Source organism: Gambusia affinis, linkage group LG18 (assembly GCF_019740435.1).
Source record: "Gambusia affinis linkage group LG18, SWU_Gaff_1.0, whole genome shotgun sequence".
Lineage (NCBI taxonomy): Eukaryota > Metazoa > Chordata > Actinopteri > Cyprinodontiformes > Poeciliidae > Gambusia > Gambusia affinis.
In genome coordinates this window covers 20360100-20374901 of record NC_057885.1, presented here as the reverse complement: position 1 = coordinate 20374901, position 14802 = coordinate 20360100, and the positions used below count along the sequence as shown (strand labels likewise).

General features: G+C 42.4%; 2 protein-coding genes across 2 annotated transcripts; both read right to left on the bottom strand.

The window, feature by feature from the left end:
- Positions 1-1009: 1009 nt before the first annotated feature.
- LOC122820266 (N-acylneuraminate cytidylyltransferase A-like) lies at positions 1010-2947 on the bottom strand. The gene is made up of 3 exons (XM_044097526.1): positions 2299-2947; positions 2110-2204; positions 1010-1055 (listed from the first exon to the last, which is right to left on the bottom strand). Exons 1-3 carry the CDS (start codon positions 2481-2483, stop codon positions 1030-1032), a joined length of 306 nt encoding a protein of 101 aa, XP_043953461.1. The 5' UTR covers positions 2484-2947; the 3' UTR covers positions 1010-1029.
- A 414-nt stretch (positions 2948-3361) lies between these two features.
- LOC122820263 (N-acylneuraminate cytidylyltransferase-like) lies at positions 3362-14767 on the bottom strand. Its single transcript, XM_044097524.1, has 8 exons — positions 14304-14767; positions 11754-11896; positions 11519-11674; positions 11263-11399; positions 10390-10484; positions 9452-9623; positions 9208-9370; positions 3362-4439 (listed from the first exon to the last, which is right to left on the bottom strand). Exons 1-8 carry the CDS (start codon positions 14486-14488, stop codon positions 3898-3900), a joined length of 1593 nt encoding a protein of 530 aa, XP_043953459.1. The 5' UTR covers positions 14489-14767; the 3' UTR covers positions 3362-3897.
- Positions 14768-14802: the final 35 nt, after the last annotated feature.

Here is a 14802-nt window from a genome sequence, read left to right as displayed (position 1 = left end):
CAAGTAAGAGTACCAATACTTCATAATAAAGTAAAATGTACAATGTATGAATGTAAATTTTTCTCCAATAAATTCTGAATAAATTATTGATGTAATTTTTCTGTTCTTTTCAACATCATCCATCAAAGAAACACTCTGATTAACATTCAGTTTGTCAGATTAAACCTGATTTCTGCTCACATCTATTGTTGTCCTGGATGTAGTGCTTTCTGATTTGCAGCCTCAGCATCACGATATGAAAGAAACTGGTCAAATGCAGCAAAACACACCAGTGAAACAATAAAATAAAACATTATTTAGCCAATATTGTAAGTATAATAAGAAATTATGAAATAATTTAAATTGTAATGATTTAAATATGTATTAAATAAAACAATGAGGCAATAAAAGTTATATAAATTATTCAATTATTAATTTTAATTTAATTGTTTTCATTATTTTACTGATAACATTTTTAAATATTCTTTTGAAAATTAGCTACATATAACAAAATTTAAGCTTATAGTTTTTGTTGCCCCCTGCTGGCAGAAATTATTTTAGATTTTTGTTGTTGGTATGATATTTACATTTATGCTGCAAATTGTAAAATCTTTAATTGTAGCTATACAATTAAAGATTGTATAGCTACAATATACAAATAAAAAAGGTGAACAAACATCACAAAATAAAAGCAGTGCATTTTTAACCTTCAAAAACACAAGCAACGGATCTTGTTTCAGTATGAGAAGCACTTTGATGAAACATTCAGTTTCTCCAGGCGTTCAGGCTACTCCTCAGGTTTTAGCTCTGTCTCCTCAAAGTGTTACTCAGAAAACAGTTCAGCAGGAGCAGAGCAACCATAAGTCCAGTTTTTGTGGATAAAGCCCCAGTGGTCAAAGTTTCTCCTTTGACGTTGATAAAGGCAACAGATCTGACCTTTCTGATGATTCCTGAATCCTTCTGTGTCTCTGCTGTGGATGGAGCCCTTAGCAGAGGACGCTTCCCATCCATTGGTCAAACATCCGGAAACTTCACAGAACATCAGTACGGTTACTCCCCCGCCAAAGTAACCGTACCTGTTGGGAGAAGCAGAGAACCCAAACATAAACATAAAGTTCAGCAGGATGTCCAGCATTCTGGGGAGAAATTAAAATAAAAGGTTCAAAGGTGAAATTTCAAGAATCTGAAATAATTTAGTAAAATGTAACTTCTTATGCTTCCTTGAACAGGTGAAGATAGGTATCAGCTAGGAAAGACATGTTTATTAATTTTTTTTGTACAAATTCATTCTTAGACAATGAGATTTCAGTCTGATCAGTTTTGTTTTAGGGCCTCCTGTCACTTTAAATCCAAAGGTGCTGCTGGCCACGCCCCCAACTCAACGTTTACACTTGGATGCACAATTATACAAGTGTACATCTTTGAAAAAATGGACCATCCTGCACAAACAACAAGAAAGCTTAAAATGGTTTTGGCAGGATAAGTGTGGAAGAAAACAATTAATTAACAATTTTTAATCATTTTGAATGTATACTTTCTGAGGTGTTATTAAACAGTTTGCATTCGGTTGCAGATCAACAGGAAATGTGCTCTTCAAATAAGTTGGAACAGGATGTTCAGTGGTTAGATGTCAGATGTTGCTATGGTGATGTTTCAATTTTGCAGAAGTTCAGTATCTGTTTAGCCAACCAGAGAGAGGCCACTTTGGGAAAAACACCCTTCATGACACAGAAAGAAAGCAGAAGTTTTCTATTATGTTTAGTCAGATAAACCTAAAGGCGTCTTGTCCACAGGAAACACAGAGCATATTTCTCTAGTTGAGTTGTAAATCTGCATCCAAACCTGCTGCTTGCCTGAAACCCACAGATAAGGAATTTATAGATTGTTTGTCCGACACTGAGCCGGGGTGTGTAGTCACACAAAGTACGATGTACCCTATAAAATGTGAGGGTGTTCAGCCCCAAGTTGGAACAAAAATACAATTTATTGCCAAAAACCATCTGGGCAGATTGTTTCTAAGCATTTGGGCTGTTTTTTAGAAGCAGTAGAAACCTAAATGAATGTATACAAATGTGCAAAATGTGAATTTTGCATCATAGATCCCCTGTAAAGCAGTCGGTTTAAATTTACCTGAGTACTCTCTGCTCTGCCACAGGCCAGTCGATGTCCATGTCGATGTCCACGCTGTGCTGCGGCTCCATCTCAAAGTAGGCGACCCGACCGCCCTGCAGAGAGTCGGGCACAAACCTCAGAAAACCTCCAAACATCTAGAACTGATGGACACAGTTCTAGAGAAGACCTCAGAGAGTTTAAACCTACCTGTTGAACTCTTCCGAGTCGATTGCGGCTCTCAGCACCCACCCGATCAGAGGAACCCCGGCCAGCAGCTTGATGTTCTTCAGCGGGATGCCTTTGCTTCCCCCTCTAGCCAGAATCAGAGCCGCTACGTGTTCTTCCTGGAGTTTCTTCGGGCTCTCAGGGTGTTTTCGTTTTCGGGCACCCATAGAGTTTTCTTGTCAGGACTCGGGACCCAAACGCCAATACGGTCCGCTAGTGATGGGCCACCTGAAGCCAGGCGTCGAGGCGCGTACCGAGTAATAAGGGAGCGTGCAAATGCACAGAGAAGGACCTCGCTGCAGCAAACAGAAAGGGGCGGGGACGGATCACTGTCAGTCTACAACTTCTATATACATTGAAGATATGTTTAAACAAGACGTGGTTCATTCCCACTCAAAGTAGAGCATGGACACAACGTAATAACTACTAACATAAAAGGAAAAGATTACTACACATCAGGAAATATACAAATGATAGGTAGAAAAAAAGGCATGTTTGAATTAATCACTGTATGTTCTTTAACATTATTGTTACTGTTTTGTAGGATTTAACAATTAATTTTCAAAGTTACAATGGCTTCCAGATACCAAAAATATATTCTGCAAAACAATTATTTGAAACTGTAAAAGTGATATTGATCAAACAGCCAAGGGCAGGAATTAACTAATTAAATATTTACTCAATTACTCTGTAACTTTTGACAAAAAAATAAATTACGACTATTTTTCCATTTGTAAAACTCTTGAGTAAATTTTGTTGATATGCAACCTAATGCCAGTAACTTAACTGAATGAAGAACACATTTTAATCCATAAAAAAATAAAACACAATAAACAGATCAATGTTTATGTTAGGTTTCTTCTAACCTTAATTTGCTGTTTTGCATTAATATTTTTCATTTTTTTGTTTTAAAATACCTAACAGTGCACATAACTTCATTTTTATTCATGTCTGCTGAAATAAATGGGTAATATTACATTGCACATTATGATCAGTAAAACAGTACTTAATAATAACCATTTCACCAAATACTTTGTTACTCTTACAACTATTTATTGATATTTTAACAGTTTAATTGGTTTTCTGTACCCTGTTCTGTACAGAAGAAATGATTCTGTTTTTGGTCAACAGTTTTTTAGGTACATCGTCGGGTCGTTGATGCATAATGGTGGGGAGGAATGGTGTTGTGAGCAAGGCTATAACAACTGTTTTCCTGCCTGTAAACAATGCGAGGAGGTTAATCTATCGGAGCTAAAGAAAAGGAGACGAATATCCTGGGTATCAGCGGTGATCTCGCGGGCCCCGTGTTGGTGACCCCTGGTGTATTTATTCATCTATATTATATACTATTACAGTAATATTAAAGCAAATAGAAATCAACAACTACAATTTGGTATAACACTATATTATGTCCAGGGCATGTGGGTGAACAAATCAGACCGATCATCAGGACAGAGTTAAAGCAGGCTGGAGCCTGGCCGCAGCCTGCTTCCGTCCTACTGCTTCAAACATAAATAGCAGTAGGCGTAAACAGCCTACCAAGGCCATGCCCGCGACCAAGGCCGTGGTCGCGGTCACTGCCTAGGCTGCGGGCACGGCCTGCTGCTTCTGGAGCCCAGCTATCTGCTTCTGGAGCCCGGTTATCTGCTGCTGGAGCCCGCCCTTCTGATTCTGGAGCCCGGCCTTCTGATTCTGGAGCCCGGCAATCTGATTCTGGAGCCCGGCCATCTGATTCTGGAGCCCGGCGATCTGCTTCTGGAGCCCGGCGATCTGCTTCTGGAGCCCAGCCTTCTGCTTCTGGAGCCCGGCCAGCTGCTCCTCGAGCCCGGCCAGTTGCTTCTGGAGCCTGGCGATCTTCTTCTGGAGCCCGGCCTTCTGCTTCTGGAGCCCAGCCAGCTGCTTCTGGACCCCAGCCAGCTGATTCTTGAGCCCGGCCAGCTGATTCTGGAGCCCGGCCAGCTGATTCTGGAGCAGGACGTATTCAGCAAAGTCCCCCACGGCCCCAGCCCGGCAGTCATGCTTGCAGGTAAACTTGCCAGCTCTGATGACGTTGGGCGGGGCGTCCGCCGGTGCCGCGCTCAGACCCGCCAACCGCAGACAGCTTTCGGACACTGCTTTGCAGCCTAGGAGGAAGAACGCAAGTAAATATTTACTATACTGCTCCACCAACAAGACGGCCATTAGGAGGCTCACTTCACAGATTTCCTAAGTTCTGTCTGTTTAAACTAATTTAAAATGGCTTAAAACATTATAAATTCATTAAAATGTTTTGCTTACACGCCTTATTTGTATGAAAATAATTTTAATAGGACATACTTAATGCTAGAACATGATTGTTGGTAGAGGGTGAGCATAAATACCTTAGTTTGTGTCTTTTTGTTTTGTTCATTTTAGCCTACTATAATAACCACTTCAATACTCAAAAAGCAACAATATCACTTTTCCCACATTGGAAGCTAAATGTTAAGCTCTCTTGGCTGTGCTGGTTGCTGGGAGACCCCTAAATGCTAATATTTTAACACAAACCTAAATCAAATTCTGCTCATGGCCTCATGCAAGCTTGGACCGGCCCTGCATGATGAGTTAAAGCCGCTGCTGGATACAGAGGACCAAACAGGAGATTTAATTTATGTGGCTTTAGTAGCTCTTCCATTTGCTGTCTACTGAGTTTTTAATAAGCGCCACAGAAACCGTTTACATTGTCCGAACTTTATGGGACGATTTTCTTTTTATCTCCACGCGGCCAAGCGCATTAACTCTGGCTGACTAAGTACACAAAGCATTTGGTATGGTTTGATGGATGTGTAACTGTAAAAATAATAATAAAATAAAACCAGCGTGCTGCGTGACTACGAGCCGAGTGTGAAAACTTCTCCAGCTGAACGGCTTAACCACAAACAAACCGACCAACTGAGAACAAATACATAAACTTTATCAGTGCAGGTCAGCCGCTGTTCAGTTTGAGTGAAAGGAGGCAAACGTCAGATATCAAGCAGCAACATTGTGTGAAGCAACATGCAAAGGCGCCATCTCTGTGATTGGACCGCGCTCTGGGTTTGTGACCATTTAAATGCATCAACTATAAATCTTTAAGGAATAATTCTGCTCTGCCAGTGAAACGCTCAAAGCAACAGAAACATTTGCAGTCTAGCTTATTGGAAAAAAAATGTTAAGGGACTTTTTATCTAAAAACAAAAAGAAGCAACGCTTTGCCTGGTGGGGGGGCATGTGAAGCCTGGCGGGTCACCAGGCATATAATACACTGCAGGAAACCCAGTCTACCCACTAACACCAAAAAAGCAGGGATGTAAAACTCGTTTTTATTATGATCAATAGGCCTGTCGCAATAAAAAATTAATTAATTAATCGTACGATTAAATTAAAACTATCTACGTCATTTTAATTATCGCCGTTATCGTCTCTTCCAGCCTTTTTCTCTTTCTTTTGATGACACTGAATGAAAAAAGGCTCAACTCCGCTGCTCTCCACTGACCCTCCCTTCCTCATTTTCTTAGTGTAAAGCCCAGCACACACTACACCATCTTAGAGCTGTCGGCCCACTTTCAAAACCTCAGATCACACATTAGCCGACAGAAATCCTAGGTATAACGGTTCGATACACATAATAATGGCTACAAGTCCAGTTAACTAATTTTAAAACCAGGCATTAATCAATGCTTTACTACAATCTATCTGCAACGCATGTGGCTCTAGTGTCAGCATAACGTCCTGACTGAATGAAAATCCAGCCATCCATCCATCCATCTTCTTCCGCTTATCGGGGGTCGGGTCACGGGGGTAGCAGCTTCAGAAGGGAGGCCCAGACTTCCCTCTCCCCAGCCACTTCCACCAGTTCCTCCGGGGGAATCCCAAGGCGTTCCCAGGCCAGCCGAGAGACATAGTCCCTCCAGCGTGTCCTGGGTCTTCCCCGGGGCCTCCTCCCGGTGGGACGTGCTCGGAACACCTCACCAGGGAGGCGTCCAGGAGGCATCCTGACCAGATGCCCGAGCCACCTCAACTGGCCCCTCTCGACGTGAAGGAGCAGCGGCTCTACTCTGAGTCCCTCCTGGATGACTGAGCTTCTCACCCTATCTCTAAGGGAGAGCCCAGCCACCCTACGGAGAAAACCCATTTCGGCGGCTTGTATCCGCAATCCCGTTCTTTCGGTCATGACCCAAAGCTCATGACCATAGATGAGGGTGGGAACGTAGATCGACCGGTAAATCGAGAGCTTCGCTTTTTGGCTCAGCTCTCTCTTCACCACGACGGACCGGTACAGCGCCCGCTTGACGGCAGACGCTGCACCAATCCGCCTGTCCATCTGCCGCTCCCTTCTTCCCCCATTCGTGAACAAGATCCCGAGATACTTGAACTCCTCCACTTGGGGCAGGACACCCCCCCCCTGACCCGGAGAAGGCACTCTACCCTTTTCCAGCTCAAGACCATGGCCTCGGATTTGGAGGCACTGCTCGCCATCCCAGCCGCTTCACACTTGGCTGCGAACAGCTCCAGCGAGAGCTGCAGATCATGTCCCGATGAAGCCAAAAGGACCACATCATCCGCAAAAAGCAGAGATGCAATCCTAAGGCCACCAAAACGGATCCCCTCAACGCCCTGGCTGCGCCTAGAAATTCTGTCCATAAAAGTAGTCACCAATTCTGGTGACAAAGGGCAGCCCTGGCGGAGTCCAACTCTCACCGGAAACGAGCCCGACTTACTGCCGGCAATGCGGACTAGACTCTGACACCGGTCATACAGGGACCTGACAGCCCGTATCAAAGAGCCCAGTATCCCATACTCCCGGAGAACCCCCCACAGGGCTCCCCGAGGGACACGGTCGAATGCCTTCTCCAAGTCCACAAAACACATGTAGACTGGTTGGGCGAACTACCATGCACCCTCCAGGACCCTGCAGAGGGTGTAGAGCTGGTCCAGTGTTCCACGACCAGGACGAAAACCACACTGTTCTTCCTGAATCCGAGGTTCGACAATCCGACGGACCCTCCTCTTCAGAATCACCGAATAGGCCTTGCCAAGGAGGCTTAAGAGTGTGACCCCCCTGTAATTGGAGCACACCCTGCGGTCCCCCTTTTTGAACAGGGGGACCACCACCCCAGTCTGCCAATCCAGGGAAACTGCCCCTGATGTCCATGCGATATTGCAGAGTCGCGTTAGCCACCACAACCCCACAACATCCAGAGCCTAAGGAACTCCGGGTGGATCTCATCCACCCTCCACCGAGGAGCCCACCTCCCAGAGATTGGAGAGCCCAACCCAGAGTCCCCAGGCTCAGCTTCCAAAACAGAAGGCATGTCGGTGGGATTGAGGAGGTCTTCGAAGTATTCTGCCCACCGGCCCACAACATCCCGAGTTGAGGTCAGCAGCACACCATCCCCACTGTAAACAGTGTTGTTGCTGTACAGCTTCCCCTTCCTGAGACGCCGGATGGTGGACCAGAATTGCCTCGAAGCCGTACGGAAGTCTTTCTCCATGGCCTCTCCAAACTCCTCCCACACCCGAGTTTTTGCCTCAGCAACCACCCGAGCCGCATGCCGCTTCGCCCGCCGGTACCCATCAGCTGCTTCCGGAGTCCCACAGGCAAAAAAGGCCCGATAGGACTCCTTCTTCAGCCTGACGGCTTCCCACACCGAAGGTGTCCACCAACGGGTTCGAGGGTCGACAGGCACCGACAACCTTGCGGCCACAGCTCAGATGAGCCGCCTCGACAATGGAGGCACGGAACACGGTCTACTCGGACTCCATGTCCCCCCACCTCCCCCGGGACGTGTTCGAATGAAAATTATTATAATCTATTTATGTCACGTTAACGAAGAACAGCTGAAAAGTCACTGGGTTCATCAACGTAGCGATTTCGCTCCAACTCCTCTCCTTGTCATTTCTGTATTCTTTGCACGAAATGTTTTATAAACATTAATGTTGTTTCCACATATCATCTCCAATGTCCGCTGGACTTCGGGTTGTGCCGTGTCAACTTTTTGGGATTCCCCTCTGTAATTTTCCCTCTGAAAGCACGGAGGAGAATCCCGCTTTCTGATTGGCTACCTGTCACATTCAACAGGCTGCGTTAACGATCCCAGTCGGGGAAAACCCCTGATTTAGATCGGAGGGGCCACAACATCTACCGTAACACACCACACACTACAAGATGACCACAAGCAACAATCTTAGAACAACCAAAGTTCTAAGATTGTCCTAAGATTGTAGGTGTGAACTGATGTGTAGTGTGAAGTATTGCATCAGGTAGTCGATGTGCCCATCTTCTCTATTTAAATCTAATGATTACTGAAGGGCAACATGATATACAGACTTTATAATCTGCACTCTTTTGGTTGAATACAGTATTTATTTACACTTTGGCTTTATGTTATTTGGATTTTATTCAAGTACATTTTTGTTAATGGAGACTAAGGATCCATTCTATATTTGTTTTTGGTTGTTTTGTTTATCTTATCAGTCCAGTTCTTTTGAAAATAAAGTGTATCTGTCTTTGGCAGGAAATCAAATGCATTATTATGTCATTTCCATTAAATAAGTGTACAAAGGTCTTCAAACAATATTATATTACGTAAATTATAATAGTTTTTGAGACAATTAACAGGCCTAATGATCAAGAATGCCTTTAAATAAATTTTGCTACAAACTATTAAAATATGAACGCGAGCCTCGACTTGACACATCTGTTCTACAGTTTCCAGTCTATTTAGATCAATTTAACCAAATTTCCTTAATCTTATCATCAGTATCTCGTTTGATGACCTTAAGCTTTAAGGTATAACATTCATTTTCTACAAAATCTCTTGAAAATTTAAGTATCTTTGAAAACATTAACCAGACAAAGTCAAAAAAAGTTTAAAAAGTCCAGATTTTTACCCATGTAAGCCACCTCCTTCCAGTCCAGCTTCCTCTTCTCCACCATCGACTGCACATCTTTCAGTGGATCCTCTCCGACTACCATCACTTCACAGCCCGTCATCACCTTCAGTTTATCCATCTGTCGGAGCACAACATCTTCTTTGGAGATCACCAGCACCACCTGGAGGACAGGAGGTGTAAGGCATTACAAGACACTGGTCAAAGTTTCTCCTTTGACGTTGATAAAGTTGACAGATCTGACCTCCACATCGTCTTTCTGCAGCTTCCTGAGTCCTGATCTGTCTCTGCTGTGGATGGAGACACTGAGACGTTCTGTGTCTCTGCTCTTAGCAGAGGACGCTTCCCGTCCATTGGTCAAACATCCAGAAACTTCAAAGAGGATCAGAGACACTACCCAGCCAAAGTAACCGTACCTGTTGGGAGAAGCAGAGAACCCAAACATAAACATAACGTTCAGCAGGATGTCCAGATGAACAAAATAGAAATATTAAACAAGGTTAGAAATTAAAATAAAAGATTCAAAGGTGAAATTTCAAGAATCTGAAATATTTTAGTAAAAGGTAACTTATTATGCTTCCTTGAACAGGTTAAGATAGGTATCAGCTAGGAAAGGCATGTTTATTACATTTTTTGCACAAATTCATTCTTAGACAATGAGATTTCAGTCTGATCAGTTCTGTTTTAGGGCCTCCTGTCACTTTAAATCCAAAGCTGCTGCTGGCCAGAATGGCTGCACAAAGATGCGCAATTATACAAGTGTATATCTTCGAAAAGCAGAAGTGGAGCCTCCGGCACAAACAACAAGAAAGCTTAAAATGATTTTGGCACGATAAGTCAACAACAAAATCATTGTCTTTTCCAGGAGCCATTGTACAGCAGTAAAACCAGTTGACCAAATGTTCTGGACTCTGCTTAGGTTGCTAGGTAACAGGCTGCACTTTGCTGGGGTTGCTAGGTAGCAAGCATTGCCTGCCGATTTGTGATGTTATATTCCAGAGGATTTTGAGACAGCTCATTTTCTAGACACCTAAAATACAATTTATTGCCAAAAATATTGGATTTTATTAAGCATTTGGGCTGTTTTTTAGAAGCAGTAGAAACCTAAATGAATGTATAAAAATGTGCAAAATGTGAATTTTGCATCATAGATCCCCTGTAAAGCAGTCGGTTTAAATTTACCTGAGTACTCTCTGCTCTGCCAAAGGCCAGTCGATGTCCATGTCGATGTCCACGCTGTGCTGCGGCTCCATCTCAAAGTAGGCAACCCGACCGCCCTGCAGAGAGTCCAACACAAACATCAGAAAACCTCCAAACATCTGAAACTGATGGACACAGTTCTAGAGAAATATCTGCTCATCATAGGACAGAGTACCTTTAATTTTCACCACCTAATAAAACAGCTATTATTGGACATTTTCTGCCCCTTACTGCCCGAATTTTGTGTTTTTGCCACTAAGCTGTAAATATAGGTTTGTTATTTAAATGCAACAAACATGAATTAAAGTTTTTAGTGTGAAAATTGGTAAATTAGGCATAACCCTGACCACAAGATGGCAGCAAAGTAATGCCTTTAATTTTCATCACCCAATAATTTAATTAAACATTATTTTAATATATTTATTACTGCCTGAATATTCAGTTTTTGCAAATTGAAAAATAGATATTTAATTTCAGTGTAACAGACATGAATTTAGGTTTGTAGTGAATTAGGTATAATTCCGACCACTAGATGGCTACAAAGTACTCTGGTGGTTTGAGGCAAATTCACGACTATAGTCAACAGAGGAATAAAAACAAAGTTAGAGAGAAACAAGAACAAAATTATACAAACATCCTCAAATACATACATAGATCCCTAATAACACTTGAACAAACATCCCCAAGTCAAACCTTGGATCCAAACTTGTCGTCATTGACAAGCTTCTGGCCTAATTCTGACTCAATATCTGACCACTTTTTGGTAGAATTGATTTAAACTAGTTAGTTTTCTGGCACAGACGAGGCTTTGGATCAAATTGTCAGTAGAGAGAGCTAAACATTCAGAGCAGCTACCTGCAGCCGTCCTTCCTTCATGATGAGGTCTCTGGTGGCAAAGTAAAATGAACCGTTCTCAATCAGTTCTCCATTCCAGTCCTGACGCCTTGGACGATTCGCCGGGTCCAGATTCTCTGGCTCAGTACATTCATCACCTGTAAAGAAGGACAAACATGTTCTGCTGTAGGTTCTCTGAAGCTGAACAGAACAACTGAACCCTGATTGAGTCTAATTACAACCAAACTGGGGAATAGCAGGTGTTTGGTGAACTCACTTCCTTTCTCGACCTCCTTCCAGCGGAACTGGTATCTCCGGACCACGGAGAAGACGGAGTCGTATCCGTCCTCTGTGATCTTCTTCAGGGCATTCTTTATGTGAGATGGATGGAGACACGGAGACGTAGCCTGGATGTTACAGACCACTGTCACCTCTGAACAGGAGAAAAACTCATCTGTGATTTTCCACCCTCAACGTTTGGGTCAACTTGTGTCCAGCTGAGCTTTTCCTACCTGGGTGTTTCTTGAGAAACTCCTGGATTGTCTCCAAGGAAGTGGAGTTGTCCCTGGAGACTTTTTCGCTCCTCCGGTGGACTTTGGCCCTCAAGGATTTTGCAACTTTTCCTATCTTATCATGGTCTGTTGACACCCAAACACTAAAACACAAACAAAAGATATATTTATTTATAGCTGCATGACATTCCAGCAGAAAGTGTTTTATATGATAAAATAATTAGATATGCTAAAAAAAACAACAACAAACATTACAATGTCTTAAAAGCAACTTTAGACAGGTGGGTTTTTAATTTTAATTTAAAGGTACTCAATGTTTCTGCAGTTTTCTGGAAGTTTGTACCAGATTAGTGGAGCATAAAAACTGAATGCTGTTTCTCCATGTTTGGTTCTGGCTGTGGACCTTGAAGAAAATTAGAACTGGGGTGATGTGGTCTATGTTCCTGGTTTTGGTCAGAATGCCAGCAGCAGCCTTCTGGACCAGCTGCATCTGGAGGATTTTTTTATTCAGACCTGTGAAGACACTGTTACAGTAATCAATGAAACAGAAAAAGTTTCCTGGATTAATTTCTAAATGCTGCAAATATTCTTCAGGTGACAAAAGGCCGACTCTGTAACTGTCTTTATGTGTCTCTGAAAGTTCAGGTCAATCCCCAAAACAATCATAAGCTGTTTTTTATTCATGTTTCCTCTGAGTTAGCTTATAACACATAGTGTTCTATCCATACACCTTGAACTTTTCCACATTTAGTAATATTTCTACTCTTTAAAGATGTGATGTCATGTTTAGCTGTGAATTGAAAAAGGACAAATATTTTTCCATGTGAATAAATATGAGATTTGGGGTTCTTAATCTACCAGGTACAACCTTAAATTTACCAAATTTTCTCATGTAAATCACAATTTCCACATCTGGACACAGATACACAACTGGACTTAGATCTAGAATCTGGAAAAGGGGGCGGAGCTTAAAGTTATTGATTTTTATTTGCTGAAATGTGTTTGTGGACAAACAGGAGCTCAAATACAAAAAATATATATCAGACAGTCACCATGGTAACAAAACAAACACACTGTGAAAATTATTTTTTACATTTTTATCAGATAAATGTTCAAATCTTTTAGCTTATCAATACTGAAACCACAAAATTAAACTTAATTTGCTCATTTTATATAAAGAAATAAACATTTTGATCATTTTGTGTGGCTGGAAGGATTTCTGCTCTAATTTTGTATTGTTGTGATGATGTCCAACCGTGGCAACAAGATACTAGTTTTACAACTGTGAGCAGTTCCAAAGCAATCATTATTTATTGATTATTGTTTTTTATTTGACAGTCATTTAAACAGGTTGTCTCATTGACACCCAACATCTCATTTACAAGAGAAACTGGTTTTGAAAACAAACAAACAGAACAACAATGTAAGCAATTAATTGACTCAATCAAATCAAATATTTATAATAAAAACAAGAGCAACTTTTATATTATCTGTAAACAATCCAAGCTCAAACACAAAACTATAATTTAAACATAATAGAACATATTACAAGTGATAAGATTAGAAACGCATTTCAGGAAAATGCAGCCTATTGAAAGTATACTTAAGTAGATTGCTTTTCTCCTTATAGAGATATTAAATACACTTTTACAAAGTAAACTCGCTAACTCTGTTTAAATCTAAACTTTTCTTTTAAGAAAATTGACACTTTTATTGCATCTTTGTTGAAACAGTTGAATTAAGGTTATTGATATTCTCATTGTGGGCTGCATAGTGGCGCAGTTGGTAGAGCTGTTGCCTTGCAGCAAGAAGATCCTGGGTTCGATTCCCGGCCCGGGGTCTTTCTGCATGGAGTTTGCATGTCCTCCATGGTGGGTTCTCTCCGGGTTCTCCGGCTTCCTCCCACAGTCCAACGGCTCCACCTCACCCCGTAGTGATCGGAGCTCCACCATTTATTCCCCTGCTTGGATCTGAGTAGCTGCCTCTCAGACTGCCAGGATCTCATCGTACTCTCAGTCTCTGATACTCTTTCTCAATTACTAATAAGAATGATCGATCCGCGATCGTCACCATGACAATCCTCAGTACGCCCAGACTTCCGCTGCAGGTTTCCCCTCTTCGTCTTCCGGCTCAAAACAGACTCATGCTGCGTGTTCATTCTTCACAAAATCCTTTTTATACAGAACAGAAACCACTAAACAAATTACGAAGTGGATGCCACCGATCGGCCCAATATCCAAACTTTGCATCCATTTCGTGATCTCACTGCTTTTACCGTTACTCCGTTTCCGCTTCTCTTTTACCGTAACTTGAGCAACGTTACTTCGTTTCTTAGCAACAAAATACAACCCATAATTATTTGTTGAAGACGTTTAACATCTAGAAATTGTACTCAAGTAACATTACCAATACTTCATAATAAAGTCACTCAATAACAAAGAAATAAAATGTCGCGTTTATTTTTTTTTTACGTTTTGAAGCTCATTTTCTGTCACATTCTCAGAAAATATACGTCTACGCCTCCATAGACCTCAGAGAGTTTAAACCTACCTGTTGAACGCTTTCGAGTCGATGGCGGCTCTCAGCACCCAGACGATCAGAGGATACCCGGCCAGCAGCTTGATGTTCTTCAGCGGGATGCCTTTGCTTCCCCCTCTAGCCAGAATCAGAGCCGCTACGTGTCTTTTCCGTTGCTTCTTCGGGCTCTCAGGTTGTTTTCGTTTTCGGGCAGCCATAGAGTTTTCTTGTCAGGACTCTGGACCCAAACGCCAATACGGTCCGCTAGTGATGGGCCACCTGAAGCCAGGCGTCGAGGCGCGTACCGAGTAATAAGGGAGCTTGTCCGATTAAACCCCGCTTCTAGGCTTGAGTAAACTTGCTGAAAACCACGTGACTGACAACAAACTATGCCTCACATTGCATGGGTCACGTGACTGCTTCATTTTGCGTGTCGGTTTTCAAAATAAAAGAGAGATGAGCCGCCGCTTCATGGGTTGTTGCATGTGATCGCATCAGAGGAGTATTTGTCTTCAGCTGTGGCCGAAATATA